At 42.0% G+C, this 15,932-nt stretch overlaps 1 protein-coding gene and 1 long non-coding RNA gene across 6 annotated transcripts in view; one reads left to right on the top strand and one right to left on the bottom strand.

Moving 5' to 3' along the window:
- sick (sickie) overlaps positions 1–15,932 on the bottom strand; it is a 127,015-nt gene that overhangs the window by 77,281 nt on the left and 33,802 nt on the right. For 3 of the 4 annotated variants that reach the window (XM_018020140.2, XM_018020142.2, XM_018020141.2), the window contains exon 5: positions 5,691–5,851. In XM_018020140.2, the coding sequence (XP_017875629.2) occupies positions 5,691–5,851 (161 nt within the window). Of the gene's footprint in view, positions 1–5,690; positions 5,852–13,659; positions 13,761–15,932 lie in introns of those variants that run through there. The other variant, XM_026811397.1, reaches the window with a different exon arrangement.
- Positions 11–4,174, top strand: LOC113463993 (uncharacterized). 2 transcript variants are annotated; one of them, XR_003388830.1, is made up of 3 exons: positions 11–422; positions 3,066–3,437; positions 3,644–4,174. It is a non-coding gene; the product is annotated as an uncharacterized LOC113463993 (long non-coding RNA). The 2 variants fall into 2 exon arrangements; XR_003388829.1 differs by lacking the exons at positions 3,066–3,437; positions 3,644–4,174 and adding an exon at positions 2,448–3,053 and having other exon boundaries at positions 11–123; positions 193–422.

Here is a 15,932-nt window from a genome sequence, read left to right as displayed (position 1 = left end):
CGCATAACAGGAAAGGGACGAGAAAGAGCCAAGACCTGGCATTCGTTGAAGAAACTGTGCTAATTATAAGCGCAAGCTTTTGCACAGTTTAACGCTCGTTATTCATCATTTTCGAATTATTCGGTAATAATATTATTACATTATAACCGTTTACATTATTACTATACATATTAATATTGCATGAACGTCAAGGACAAGTGGGAATTTTTAAAGCGAGATGCACTTGGGCAACTAGTAACAAAGGAATATTTGACGTAGCGAGCTAGAAAGATAATTAAAGGCTTTCGGTTCATTGGCACTTTTGACAATCACAAAGGGATTCGGTCGGCCGGTGACTTGGCCACGAACCTGACACCATTTCATCCCCCTCGCGGTAGCATGGTGTTGTTGAGGAGGCAATTCTCAAAACCTGCGCCGAACCGGTACGTACACGCGAGTAAGTATAGTATTTTTAACTCGAACGCGAACACGCGAGAGAAAGGGAGCGAGAGAATGAGAAAGATTTAAGGGTCTTAGACCATCCAGTCAGCGGTTCTCTGTGTAAGGGACCTTGACTCGTGCGACAAATATTTCACTTTTTTTAAGAGTGTAACAAGCGATATCTAAACAGACAAAAATCTGACTCCTTCATATAATTGTTGATTAATTCTTTCAAGTAAACTATCATTTATGTATAATCAATTTTATTTTGATAAGAACTTCCGTGTATTGATTTTATCCAGTGAATAAATAATTGCTCTTCATCTACAGGATTTTCCATCCGAGGCGGAATAAAATTTACTTCATTAGATTGCTAAAGTTTAATTTTATACCAGAGTTTACTTATTCATTGCCGGTACTTATTAAAACGATTTGAAACTGAGAACCATTGGTTTCTCGGGTGCTTCGGGGTTAAAGACCGGGTGCAGGTCTTACGTGTGCTCCGCGACTTCAATTTTCTCTCGTTGTCTTTCTCGATGCTCCTCTCCCATTTCCCTTTCTCTTCCCTCTTTCACCATCCTTCCCGCTATCTCCATCCGTTTTTAACCCTTCCTGCGTCCCTACCCGGCTTACTTTCTCTCTTTTTTTAACACGCCGCGAATGAAAAAGACAGTTCGTATTGACACTGACGCGAATACAGAAATATTTCTTCCCCCCGTTTCCTCTCTCTCGCCGCTTTGAGACTTCTCTGCAGGATCACGGGCTTACGCTAAGCCTGCATCTGAACAGAGACTTCTTTGCCAAAAAAAATAATGCAAAAGGGTCGTAAGGAGAATGTCTCGTATATTTTTTCTGTAGTTGAAACACATTTTTGTTTATATATGAAAATTTAACAGAACACAAATGACTATTTTCGAAAAAAAATTGTTACAGGATGTTATTAATTCAATTAGTATTTGTCTGCAAAAGCTTAGCGATAAATTAGGAGTGAAGTCACGCGTACGCTCGGCTCGCTGACAAATGCAGATGTTCTCGTTTTTTCTCTTTCCTTTGCCGAGTTCTTTTTATCGGATTCCTAAGGGATTAGCCGTCGCAAGATGAGATCACAGCGTGCCGGAAGAATGTTCAACGCCCGATCCGTCCGTCCATCGACTTATAACGTCCGTGACTTTCCCGTTAAACGATTCAACATACGAAAGATGCAATTTAACGGTTATAAAATTTAAACTGTCGTTTTAGAAATGTTTACATTAAATCTCATACGAGAAATATTTGTATTTACATTACATTAATTACTTCGATATTTTTAGGTTCATAAATGATTTGCGTTTAAGGGAAAATTATGGAACATCTGTGTGTATCATAGAAATAACATACAATTCATTAGTATTACGCGAGGGAAAGTTACCTAGGGAAAATTAAATTCACTTCATTCTAACGAGAAAGAATCCTCTCTTTTTCCGGGTTCTACCTACAGAGGGTTCTTTTCGGATTAAGGGACATAGGGGTAGGCTTGAATCCGAGGTCAATAGGCGTCTCTGCGCGGCAGCATTTCATCTGCGGATTCCTAATAATCCTTCGTAACGCCCTCACTAATTGAAGCAAATACCGTGCCGCTCGTGAATCTGATATACATATATATATATACGTGTACTCTCGGAAGTAATCTGTTATGCGCGCATACATACGCAGACATGCCTGAATACGTAGTACCTACTTCTATGCGCAAGCTCGCTTATGATGTACGGTTCCTCAAATACAACGTTGTAACAGCGAAATTGCGTACATACTTCAAAAAGTTTCAACCTGTTAGACTCGCAATCTAATTTAGACTTTGAAGGATTGGTAAAATATCCATACGCATGTTCCTGAGCAAAATTAATGCTGTTACTTTTTTATAGTAGCACGATATTCTTCAAACAATAGAAAGGTGTCTTTCAATATATCCGTGCCTCTGGAAGGCAATAAATTATCTCGCTCGAAACAACAGCAAAGATCAAGAACAGTTTTCTTTTTGTACGAAAAAGGGAGTAGCAACGGCAGCTGCAACTTTTCTACCCTGGCCGAGATAAAGGAGGGTTGCGAAAGACGTCGACGTGGGGTCCTGGTACTCGGATACAGAACAGCCATAAAATTTATCGAGCTTTCGGGGTGGCGGAAGTTAAGCTGTCACTGCACGCAACTGCGCCACGGCAGTCCGCGTCACCCAGCTACGCGCTTTATGAAAACGATGATTTCTGGGGAAAGATTTCCCGGAGGGGTCGTGCCGAATAATACGCTTCTAATTCAAATGTACACTTTCGCGCGACAGAATCGATTTGCAATCACACTGAATAGTAACTAACAGTAAACATTCTCCCACCCGTAGAAATAACGCGATGGTTGAAGGAAAAAATGACAAGCGATTACTAAAGTCTTAGACGTCAGCATTAAAGCACAAATCATTACTATTCTTAAGATTCAATCAACTGTTCTCCATTAATATATTACTTTATTATATTACTAACAGGCATTAACTGTAAACAAAATTCCTGATTTATATATTTTCTTAAGAAATACTATAAAACTAAGCGATATTAAATGCGCATACTATTTTGTGAAACCTGTCTTTTGTGTACGTGCTTAATACATTTCCCACATTCCAGAGATTATCTTATCGGCGGAGACCGAGTAGACTTTAACGGAGGGTAGCATAAATCAGAACCACGACCTAGGCGCGTAGGATACGTCAACTGAATCTCGCGTTCGAGATGAAGGATGTAAAAAATAAAGACGACAAGGGATCCTAAAATAATATCGTAAACCACGAACGACGGGCACGCCTTGTCTACGCACGTCCGCACGCTTACGCGTGCTCGTACATATATTATGAACACGTTATAGAACATGGAAGTCTATTTCGAACCGAAAGACATTCTGTATCCAGCCGCTCTCTCGCAACAGCCGTTTGATACAGCCACGATATACAGGGTGGAGCGAGAAGTCTAATGATACCGAAAAACGTTTCGCAAGAGGAAGTTAGTGTTTCAAATGAAAATGGAAAACTGAATTGTATATTTATTTCGATGTTTAAAGACGCCTGAATTATTTCTTTAAGCCTAATAACACGAGAAACGTTTCATAAAATATTTCTCTTTTTACATCGCGGTTGTTTGTAATTGATAATTTAGAGGATTTTACCAATCATCACAATCACGAGAAACATTATCGGGAAATGTTTCAGGTGACCAAAGTTACAGTCTCACCCTGTGTATAAGAAAACTACATCCCCTTGCCAGTGGCTGTCAGACGTCGGTGAGATTTGCAGAAAGGAAAAACGAATCACCCTTCGTTGTACGTTTAAAATTTACTTTCTATTGTGTAGATTCTCGAGATGGAAACTTCTTTTATACCGCATATTTTTATTCCTATTGGAAAAGTAAATCTCCCTGTGCCAATTCAAGAATGTTTCGTTTGTAAAGTTTATTCCCTATTGTGCGTTACACGGTTCCATTTGCATCAACAGAGGGTAGAATATTCTGTATCCATATTTACACAACAAAACGCGTCGTTCTCACATTTTGTTGTATAATTAAATATTTTACATGCACATTACGTTTTGCTGTCTGACCACAGACCGGCTTGTGCAAGTTGAGTACCACTGTAAATCGGCGTGCACATCTGGCCGTGGCCGCCCTGGAAACATGGGAGTTGAGAGTAAAGTATAAACTATGGGGTGCCACCCCATCTCGTACCGGGCACCTCCTCCTACTCTCGACCACCATGGATGTAGGTAATATCGACTTCCACGCGAGATACGTTCGCGCGAATACACGCGCTATCAACCGTGTTCCAATCTATCGTAATTTTGCAACGTTTGTAGATTCGTTTATACTATCGACGAACAGTGAACGAGTCGAGCAGAAATTCAGGTACCATCGAAGCACGCGAATTCACAAGTAGATGCATACCTACATATGCACAGTTAAATGAATACTAATAAAATTGCATACGGAATCGTACAGATAAAATCCAGTTTCCTGGAACACAGTTATCTAAAGATACGCAAGGTGTCGAGACAGAAAATTGGCGAGACGTTATCAAATTTTACGGTATTAAATAGTAACAGAAATGTATGAAATGAAATACCGTTAAAATACAACAGTCTCTGTAATAGAGTTTCTTTTAATAGAGTATTTTTTATGTAACAAATTTATACGCGTAGCAAGGGTACGGTGCAATACGCAAGGGGGTGTAGAAAAGAACGAAAGAGGGGATTTGACGGTCGTGTGAGAGAGCTCATATATTTAAAAGGGACACGGGGTCGTATACCCCCATGGAAGCCAGTTTCCATGGTGGTCCAGATCTCTCGTGGCGGCCAGAAATGCGCAAAGGGTTGCTAAAAGCCATTCACAGGACTAATGGCTAATGGGGTGTGTTCTTAACGCGGCACCGAATCTACTGGGCCGCTTTGGCTCCCTTGCTCGAAACCTTTCTACGAATATCTTTAGCGATAAATCTTGCGTAGTATCTTGAGTTATCAATAAGGACCGAATGAGTCCCTTCGAGTTATCAATAACTGAATTGAAAATTTTAACGAAACTCGATAATGTTCACTGACTGGTAATAACGAAACAGATACAGCGTTGTTCAAAAAAATGATCTGGTACAACGAGGGTTCAGACCACACAGCTGTTTTTCTGTTAACCCATCACGGTAAGATTATTTCTGTTTTTAAATTTATTCTGTTCCGTATTCTAATCAGATAATTTGGAATATCTTTTAATACTAAATGAAAATAATTTATCTCAGTGCGACATGATTTTTAAGTATTTAACATGAAGGATGAGTCAGTCAGCGTTAATGCTAGCGGCTACCATAAATCCCATGGGATCCATAAATATACCCCGAGCTGTTTGAAGCGTATAACAACTTTACTAACTCCGTAATTTAATGTATCGGGTATATATTACTGCATAATATATTACGAGTACAAGTTTATAAGTTAAGAGAATATTAAAGTGGCTAATTTAGTTTAATTAACTGAGGTACAAACTGTAATACTTTAATCAAGAGCATTATATCACCTATAATGTACCTGTCTATTTTGAATATTCGTATTTTATCTCTTTACGTCGTCATAAAATAGAACCACGGCGATAAAATAGAGTCAATAATAGTATTAAACCCACCCAAAATTATCACGAGAAATTAGTAATAAATTATATCGCGGCGTACTTTGAAGATCTAACTTTGTCCTCACAAGGAGGATATTTAAATGGTAAACTTACCAAGCTGTGACTGATGCGTCGGCGTCGGAGCTGGCCTAATTTTATCCGGTGGACATCTTCTAGTGGCAGCTACGGTGGCAGGTAAGGGTATACTCGTCCCAACACCGGGACAGCCACCTGCACCTCCGACTGCCGACTGCTTGTTGTACGGCGATGGCAATCTGGAACAAAAGGAATCGATTCAGAAAACAGCGTCCCAATGGAGTCGTAACTGTTACTCAGACAGAAAATCGCTTCCCGTTGTGTCTAAACGATGCTCCAACCACCAATTTCGCAGTTTTCGTTCGTTGGCTTTCGTTTCTATCGCCTTTACGAGAAAATAAACGTGTTTGGACAAACGCAAGAAAGATTCCAGAAGATAAACACACGACGTGGGAGTCGACAGCCGTTTAAACTAATTACAGTTTGATAACTGATTGCATTAAATACCTAACTGACAAAGTAATGTACGAAAATCAATTACACGTGGCGAACGATTAGCATCCCGTCAAAACGTCGGACGGAAATTCTTCATACGTATAGTTTTGGCAAGCGTGCAACCAGATCGCATGCCAAAAACGCGTGCACTCGTCCCGAAAGCGAGACCAAAGAGAGAAACGGAACAGTGGGACAGGGAAAAAAGGAAGCAGGAGGAAATAAAAAAACTCCACGAAGGCGTTAACGTTGCCCGAAAAAAAACACTGGTAAACGACAACACCAAGAGGGAGACTCGTTGGTGGCCGTTCCCTTCGACGAAATCCTTTTTTCTCAAGCAACCAGCGCTTTACCCAAGCCTGCCCTAAAATTGGTTTGCTTGAATTTGTTAGTTAGTCGTGAGGCAGCAACCTCGTAGGCACAATAAAAGAGCATTTTTGTTTTTTATTTCATCCCTTCATTCTATACCTGCTTCATAATTTTTTAATTGTCGTCAGCATTTATGTACTTGCAAAAAATTGTCCAATAAAGAAAACAAATGTACTGAATGCATCCTAACATTAATTGAAAATCTTATGCGCCAAAATAATCCGCAATTTCAATGAGTCGTGAATCGTTCCTCGAGAATGAGAAGTAGGATGACACCGAGAATGTAGACGGCAAGGGTAAAACCCATGAGACACGACGATGCTCGTTTCAACGAAGAAATGCGAAGTAATCCGTAGAAACGTGAAATGCACGGTTTCCCCATGCCAAACTAACAAGCCTAGTCTGTGTCGCGGCAGTGTCACCAGTGAACGGCAAATATTTGGCTCAACCGATGACGTCGGCATGTACATAAGTACTCAAAGCAGCCCCTCTTTACTCGTGGTTCACCCGGACCCATCATCATTTAACCCTGTCTTCTGTCTGTTGTCGCAGAATCAAAATATCTGTTCTCTGCTGAGTTTTTAATGTTTTAATATATCATTCAGATTTATTGAATTCTTATCTAATAAAATATGAATAAGCGGTCTTGTATTTAAACAATGTCAACAGGCTTTTAAGGGATGCAGAAATAAATGTACATGTATCAACATTTAATCCGAGCAAATCCTATTTCATAATGGAACGGCTGCCGAATCATCCGTATTCATGGAAGAAAAATGGTGACCGATCAAGATTTATGAAACTGAATCCTTGTTGAAGGATCAGTGGATGCAGGATACCGTACAAGATTCGTAGCGATAGTGATGTATCGATGGTAAAAGATTATTCGACGAAACCCTTTCCACGGAATTGAACGGCTACGACCGTTAAGGGAAAAAATCGTTTCAATTTCAATCTTACGCGACAGTCGGCTGCCGGGGGTAGCGTCTCACGAATATTTACGAGGTTAATATCGGAAATTAATGTCGCAGGTTGGGACCGGGTTTGGTCTCACGTTTCGCAATCTACCACCGAGTGGTAACCAAGACCGACGTATTAACACGACAAGAGATCACGTGCTTCGGTTGTAAACATCGCGTTTACGATAGCTTTATCCCTCGTTCGTAAGCAAAAGACGTTTCTTCGAGTGGCCGCAAAGATATTATTACGCCTACTGTGCCGGGGACGAGACGTTAAGGGTGTAAAACTCCTAAGCTTACACTTGTAAAGTACTACGTCCTTTTGCAGATCCAGTTTCGTCCTCGTTGAGTGTCGTAAACCTAACAAGATAGAATGCCTTCCAAACTTCCAAGAGGCTCATATTTAGTTTGACGGTGAAATTCACGAATTTCGTTGGGTTTATATTATGATCTTACAAAATAACTCTGGATACTCATTAATTATCCCCTGTCAATATCGAAATATAGAAACCAGAATCGATTGACACTTGAACTATTCATGTTGTAAATATATTTAGAAAATGTTCTCACAATACAGTTCTCTAAAGCGTTACTATCAATACGTTACAAACTTGAAAATAACTTGACCTCGGCATGACACGGGACGCCAGACGGCATAAACGACTGATCATACGCTCGAGTAAAAGCTATTAATTATAAAACCTGTTATCGGGCTCGAGACAGAGCTCTTTTAATTCCACAAGTGTTATTAATACGAGTGATCGATCGCGTGGCAAGAATTTCATACACGGGCACAGTGCGCGTGCAGTTATGCGTTTGCACGCCATTTGTACTCGGTGCGCGTGTGCTGATACTTGACGGTACGCGTGTGACGGCGTGTACCCGCGCGATATGGACACATCGCATCGCGGAGACAATTAACGTGGGTACACAGGCGATGGGTGTATATATCGTACACGCACGAGCCCGTATCCGTAGCTACGGCGAAGGGGAAGGAGGTTCTGTTAATTACTCAAGCTTCTGGTTTCCATATCCGATGGGAGACCCTCGAGGATCAATATCCGATTTCTCATCCCTGCTATTTCGAGCCGTCCCTTTCGCGTCACTTTCCAAAACCGCTAAGATTCTTCGGAAAAGGTTCCTCTGTATATGGAGCTACTTTGTCCATGTGTATAACCAGGGTTTAAAGTTATAAATGACGACTCGGTTCGCCCATAGTAAATTAGTCTTCACTATAGTACAGAATTTATTGCACTCAGTGCAAAGGTTGTAAATGCTCTAATGGACAGACAGTACATGAATTAATGAAACCAATTCAGTTTAATCCATGTATGACACGCGAATCTCAGCGGAACGATGTTTCCCACTTATTGGGTACTTGAAAAAAAGCAACAGAAGAAAAGAGGTTTCTTTTCAGAGAAAACAATAACCCAGCTGATGATAACGGTATCTTAATGACGGTAATGATGGTCGTTCGAGGGGCGAACAGCACCTAGGAGTTCCGTTTTACAGAAGATCGTAGTTAGCGATTGATGAAACCAGACTTCGAGACGGTTCTGGGCGTCTTATATTTAACAGCTAATATACATTTTTCAGTACTATTACACAGACTTCTTTCCGCCTGTTACGATTTCGTTCTTACGCCTGCCGTGAGTTGAAGAAAGTAAAACAAAAATCTGCGTCGTTAAAGATTAACGGTGATAAATGACAGACCTCGACGCCGAAGCAACGCATAAAATTACGGATTTAACGAGATCAATACAATCTGAAGAGGTGTAACTGCGGCGTGAAAGCGCGAAGTATAACCCCGCCTCGGTACCTGGTTATATCTCGGCGGCTGGATCTAATTGGCTAGTCGATTCGAAGAGGAAAAAAAAATTCGCGGATCGAGCTCGCTAGTTTCGAAGCAATTAGAAGGAATGTCGCCGGGTGCCGTGGCATCGATAGACATCTAGCGCAGCTTTTACCTCCTTAAGTCCAACCTAACCCAGGGCGCTCGGGCAGAAGTGCCGTTAGAAACTCTACTTACTCTCCTCTGTGCTTTAACTACAAGTAAACAGTCAGTTACATATGCATGCTGTTTATATTTACTATCGTCAACCAACACTGAACCAGTTGATGGAAAGAATATAATCGAATAAGACAGAGTGCACTTTCTATCGGTTTAGTTTTCTTATTTTCGTTATAAAAGTGCCATCCTACTCTTTGGAACGAGTTAGCTATAAGTAACAGGCAACCGCTTTCAGTGTCGTTGTATCCGCGTATGTGTGAGAACGTGTGTACTTTGCTGCCGATAATTCACGCGAAAGAGATCGATAATTAATTCGAGGTAGCGCAATAACGTTTCACGTAGAGGACTGGCCGCAAGACACGATTCTCGAGTGGTTGAAAGAGGTGCAACGCGAGGAGAAAGCAGTAAGCCGAGCACGTTAAGCCGATGGAGCGGTTGCACGTTGTTGCAGAACGGGGAGATAAATTTAGATAATCTCGAGAAAAAGGACTGTGTTTTACCAGGAAGGCCGATGCACTATTCTACGCGGGTGATATTATTATCGTGAGCGTCCAAAGCGCTGGTTATTATCCCTGGGCCGCGTTCAGAAACGCAAGGACGCGGGTCGGGACTTTAGTAACCGTGGGTATATTTATTATCCAACGATATAATTCAATGCAATACCTGACTGAAAGTAATGTTGTAAAAAGTAAAACCAATTTTGTGAATGCTTTTCAAATGTTTCGTAAAAATCGTAATTTTTTATTACGATTATGAACAGAATCACAGATTCGACGTGCAACAGGATGTAAACCGGTCGAATTCAGCGAACGGTAAGCACCTATAGACGAGGAGTAGGCAAACAAGCAAAAAGGTTTGACGGCCGCGAAGTTCTCAGGGCACGACCGGATCTTCGCTTCGAAACGATCGAACGGTGCTCTTTGTTCGCGACAAGAGAGCGTCGAAAGGTTACACTTAATTATGACATTCGGGGAGGCACGTTCTACAACCGGGAAGTGACTTTCCCTCGAGTGGTTTGCCACTAAAGAGTCCCGATAGAAATTGTTTAACGACATGCACGTTTCGTGGTCGGGAGAGACATGCACTCGCTTACCGCCGACGATAAACTGAACGAGGAATGCATATAAATATTGCAGGAACTAATTTAAAACGACGGGATATAATGCGGAAAGCTGTGTTCTTAATGAAGATCTAAGTTTAATTAAAAACTGTTTGTAATACCGGGTAACTGGAAATAATTTGAATCAAAGTAATTGTCGGAGCATCGGAGCGCGCTTTAAATTCAGTGAATTCGGTTTTTAGCATTATCTCACGTGTTCGATACTACTTTATTCAACCACGTTAATTACTGATATTTCAACCGTAATTACCAGCATCGTTACAATTTCCTTTACCGAGATTCACGACTCAAACAATACTGCCATTATCAGGCGAATCTTAATTAATTTCAATCCTAATTAAACTTAAACCATTACATAATCCTACATGCTATGTACGTGTGAAAACATTCTGTTGGAAAGTAACGATAGCATTATCCATTAACTAAAATGTTACTTTAATGTAATTGAATTCTGGCGCTCGTCGTCAGATTTTATTCGCTCTTCGTAACTCCGTAATATAGTTATAAAATAATATTCAAGTTATGCCATGTGGAAAGCAGGAAATTTCAATCAACTCCGCTGGAGAAGCCTTCTCTCTTTATATCAAAAAACAGCGATGTGTTCGTGGCATTAGCAACGACCGGCTGCGAGTGAAAAGCACGAAATCTAATGGGCAACGGGTATGAAAGCAACGCGCGGCGGCGATTTCGCATGGAGTGCATAATCATTGGCGATCGGTCTTTCAACGTCGAAGCAGCACGCTTTAACTAAAGCCGATCGCGAACGCTAAACGCAAACACACAAGAACGTACTCAACGATCTATTTCCGCGGCCATTCACATCAAAAACATTGACTCATACTACTCTCTCGGTGGGTAGGTATCTTTGAACCCCGTTCGCTAAATAAAGAGAGTTTTCCGGCGAAACCAAGGGAGGAACGCGGGGCTGAGGGTGAAACGCGATGGCTCAGCGCGTGAAATAATCGCGCGAGCCGCGAAAAATAAATCAGACCGGTGGCGACTCACAAGCAGACTCGCGACGAAAAACGAGAGAGAAAAAGCGACGGTGTGGATAAAAAAGGAAAAGAAAGTAAATATGTATTCGGAATCGCGCCACGTGGTTTGCGAATACCGACCCTCGGCTTTTTACTTATTCCCTTCTGATCTTCCGTTGTCTTTTGTTTCCTCTCTTTTTTAACAGGAGTAACCGGTGTCTCTTCTTACATTTTTTCTAAACAGTTATCATTTGTCTCGAAATTTTCTGCATACCAATTAATCGTGAACGTTCGTGAAACGACGTTTGTAATTTATTATTCATTATGTACTCACATGTACTTTAATCATCGGTATTTAACTTCTTTCACTGTCAATTAAGGCAAACATTGCACAACTCCGTTTCACGCATCGCACAAACACACTGCCGTGCACGGAAGTAATAATAACAACGGTTATGCGTTACCCATTACTATTGTCGTTATCACATTCGCGAGGATGTAACGGAGGTCGCCTGTTGCGACGCACGACGCGTTAACAAAAATGTATAATTCGTTAAATCTATACTTTTACTGATACTTGGTCTCCAACACAATCCTTTTTATTCTTCTGGCCCCACTTCATTTCTTATCGACCCTTCGAATAATATCTCACATTTTTTTTACATACAATCTCCGTTGATTTCCGTGAACGCGTATGAACCAGAACAAAGGCGACCGTTTAAATAGAAACTTGATGCATTTGAATCGAGTCGATGCATGCCGAGTGAAGTTCATTCGAAAGGAGTCGCGCGAACGGACCGGTTCTCCCACGGAACAGGCCGGGAGAGACGTCGTTTGCGACAGAATTTCGCAAAACAGATTTTTCTTTTTTACATTCATTGTACGATACGTCACACGTCGTATCGGTGCATTGACATCGCAAAAATGGAAAATAGTAATAAAAGCCCGACTCCGTTTCGTCTGTCCTTTCGCCGTTTAAAAGGGAACTTCTGTTTTCGTCGATCGTATATGCCAGGTGCGTACTATACGAGGGTCGTGGGATTCAGAGAACCCTAAAAATTATTAGAACGGCTCCCCACCCAGTTGGTCCCACCCAATGTCGGCTAGGCCTTTCTGACTCGCATTAGAAATGTTCCCACATTGCCGTGATATTAGAATTAATATTAGAGAAGAATCGATGCGTATAGAATAAAAATGTTGTAAAAAATATTTCATACGACTAGACATTTCCAGTCAGTTTTGTCTTCAATCTTTTTATGAACAAGAGTGAAAAACGTGAAACCAGGCGAAGTTGAAGAAACTTTAAAACCGAGAATCACGCAGCTGCGTACAATTAGGAGAGCCGCGAATGAATAAGACGTGCTCGGACACGATCTATATTGAGAAAGGAAAAATTCAAAACCAGATCCACTGGCACGTACTCGGACTGACTGGCCACGGGGCCCAGAAGACCGGTTAGACCTTGACTGCAGGTCGCACCTTCTGCAGTGCCCCGAACCGAACACGCGATTCAATGTGAACATTCTGTCACGCATCCCGACGAATCGTTTATAACCGACACGATGCGGTGGTCGATGAACGAACGAAAAACTGTGTTACTGTTATTTGTTACCGCACGCTATACTTTCTCATTGATCAACGAGAGTAATGCGTTATCGGGGGCACGGTGACCACACAAGTCAGTACATAATAAGATAGCTAAACGTCATGTCGTTCGATTATCTCTAATGCTTTTGAACTATTGTATACGAATGTAAATAATATATTCGAAGAAGTCTTCTAAAGCGAGACCGAAAAAATATTCAACGAAATATCTACTCGTTCGAAGTTAATTAATTCATTAAATTATCTGTGCATATGTGCACTTGGAAGTAAACATATTTAATCTTTTCCTAGTATTGTATCTAGTGATCGTGTAATGTTACTTTAACAGTAACAAAGTCATATGTAATACAATTAGCAATCTGAGAAACAGTAAATTTAATTCACTTATTCTTCACTTTGTAAAGTTCGCGTATCAAATAAATAACAAAATTTACAAAATCCTGTTTTCAATCGATAATCGCATGAAGTCGCAGTGAAATGTTGATGGTAAAAAGAATCGGACCGTGGAGAACGATACCTGTGCGCTTCCGGCGAATTTGGCAAACTGCGTGCCTTTCTGCTGGCTCCGCCGCTACTTCCGCTGTTTCCCATCTCTGCGTGATTTTTGGAGCTTTCCGCTCGTGTCCGCGCGCGAGATCCGAAATAGAGTACCACTTCTCGCGTGCGCTGACACTTCTAACCGGTCAAAAGTATCCCGATGAATCAACCGGTGTAAACGCGAGGCGACGCACACTCTCGGCTGATAAACAAACAAAATAGGCGGTCACGGTCCCCTGCAGCTATGCGTTTTAAACTCCGTCCAAAGACAAACAATACGATCTGCGGCTGTTATCGGGCGCAGCCAAAATTTTCGTCACGCATTTCGATTGACAGACAGGACACGGGTGAAGCAAAACGAAGATTTGGATCGGAGTAACCGTGATTCATTCGCTTCGTCGTTTGATCTTGCTCACTGTATCATACACTTTTAACTCCACTCCCTTGTGCTTGGTCAAACGTAAAAATAATTTAGGGTGTTCAACCTTGAACTTTTATCGTACACGCTTCTTACTCATCAATGTTTCTCATTATGTCATAGTTGAACTTTTAAAATGATATGTTCCCCATAGTACGTATTACAGTATATTCCTTACATCGTTAGAGTATATGTACTTTGCAGTATTCGCGCGAATTTATTATCACTATGCGCATTCGATATGCAGTTTCATTCCCGTTACGTGTAATTAATTTCATCCGTGAATCCCTTCGTGTACAACGCGGTTTATATCGTCGTCGATGATCGGAGAAGCTTGGGATACTCTGAAATAGCTACGCTTCTACTACCAACGAAAAATAACAACAACCGGTAGAACGTGCTAGCGGATGTACCGAAATGGTTATTATCTTCCGATGAACCGTTTATTAACGGAACAATAGAGGTTTTCTCGGCGACTTAAGCAAGCAGCAACATTCCAGGAAACGTGGCAGTGTATTTTAAATATCACGTCATGGATTTCCATCAGTTGAATTTGTTGGAGCACCGGGTATCTCATTTCTGATCGATTCAACGTATCGTCGATTTCATCTCGATGAGAATCGCAACCGAATCTTTGCGCGCTCCGACTTCGCAGGATTCTCGAAACGGGTTAATTTAGGGGTCGTTCTCGAATCGATCATATTCTCGATCGACGGCCTCGGTCTTTGTTTTCGGATCGGAATGCTCCGAGAGAAAAAAAAAACTTCTAAGAGAAATCTTTTTCACTGCACTACACTGTGTCCACCGTAGCGTCGATGCCTTATGGCGAGCTGTTCCACGGTCAGGCTGTGGCCATGGTGTGTAGGCATCGTTGATAGCCCGTTTCAAACTGAGGCCCGCCGAGAGAGAACCATTCCCGTTCCCATAGCAGGCATAGCACGTGGCTTCTCTCTTTCGCTCTCTCCCTCCCTCGCCCTCGCCCCCACTACCATTCGCGATCCCCATCGTTCCGTCTCTCTCCGATTTTCCATTTTCTCTCCCTCGCTCCCTAACCACCCCAGCCTTCCCCCTACCCTTTCGCCGTTTCTCTCCCCATGCAGATACGTTCGCTCTGTATACCTTCCCTTCGGCAGAATCTCTCGCACGTTTCATCTCTTCTTCGCAATATTCGTGTCTATCTGTTCCCGTCCTTGTCCGTTCTCCTGCCACGCTCCTCCGTTTGTTACTCCGTTTCAGTCGCTCGTTCTCTACCCCGTATCGTCTTTGTTCTTCCCTAGGCAAACCCACGTTCATCCCTCTTCGTTCATTCCTTGCACCCCCATGCACCCCTCCTCGTTCTTCACCCACGAGTCTCCCTATCCTATTCTCTCGGGCTTCCTTCCTCCTGTCGCTGTCGCGTCCACCTTCTTCGCTCGCTCTCCCTTTCTCTCCTACGCATCTGTATACACGGCACAGCATCCATGGATTTCCCCACTGGAACCGGTCTACCAATGACGTCGCCAGTTTTCCGTAAGAGCCAGCCAATAACCGGCTATGGTTTACTACTGTGGATTTTTAAATCATTTTTATGGTAATGCGTGCATACCTCGAGCACGTGCAGCGTATTGTGTCGAGACGTAACAATACACCCTCATACGAGTAGGAGAACCTCGTACACAGTGACCCGGCCGCGTGTCGCTTCTACTTGCTCGCACGTAAGCCGTGTGTACAAATCGCATAAACGAGAAAGCAACAGCTTTCCACGGGGTGACTCGAAAAAACTAATTACATAATTCAAACGCAATGTAGCTGCCGTTCCATAAATTCATAAGAACTAACAGTATTGGTTTATGTAC

The sequence above is a fragment of the Ceratina calcarata genome, unplaced genomic scaffold (assembly GCF_001652005.2).
Source record: "Ceratina calcarata isolate Rehan_Ccalc_2016 unplaced genomic scaffold, ASM165200v1 scaffold218, whole genome shotgun sequence".
NCBI lineage: Eukaryota > Metazoa > Arthropoda > Insecta > Hymenoptera > Apidae > Ceratina > Ceratina calcarata.
The sequence above is the reverse complement of the archived record's forward strand: the minus strand, read 5'-3'. Positions and strand labels throughout refer to the sequence as shown.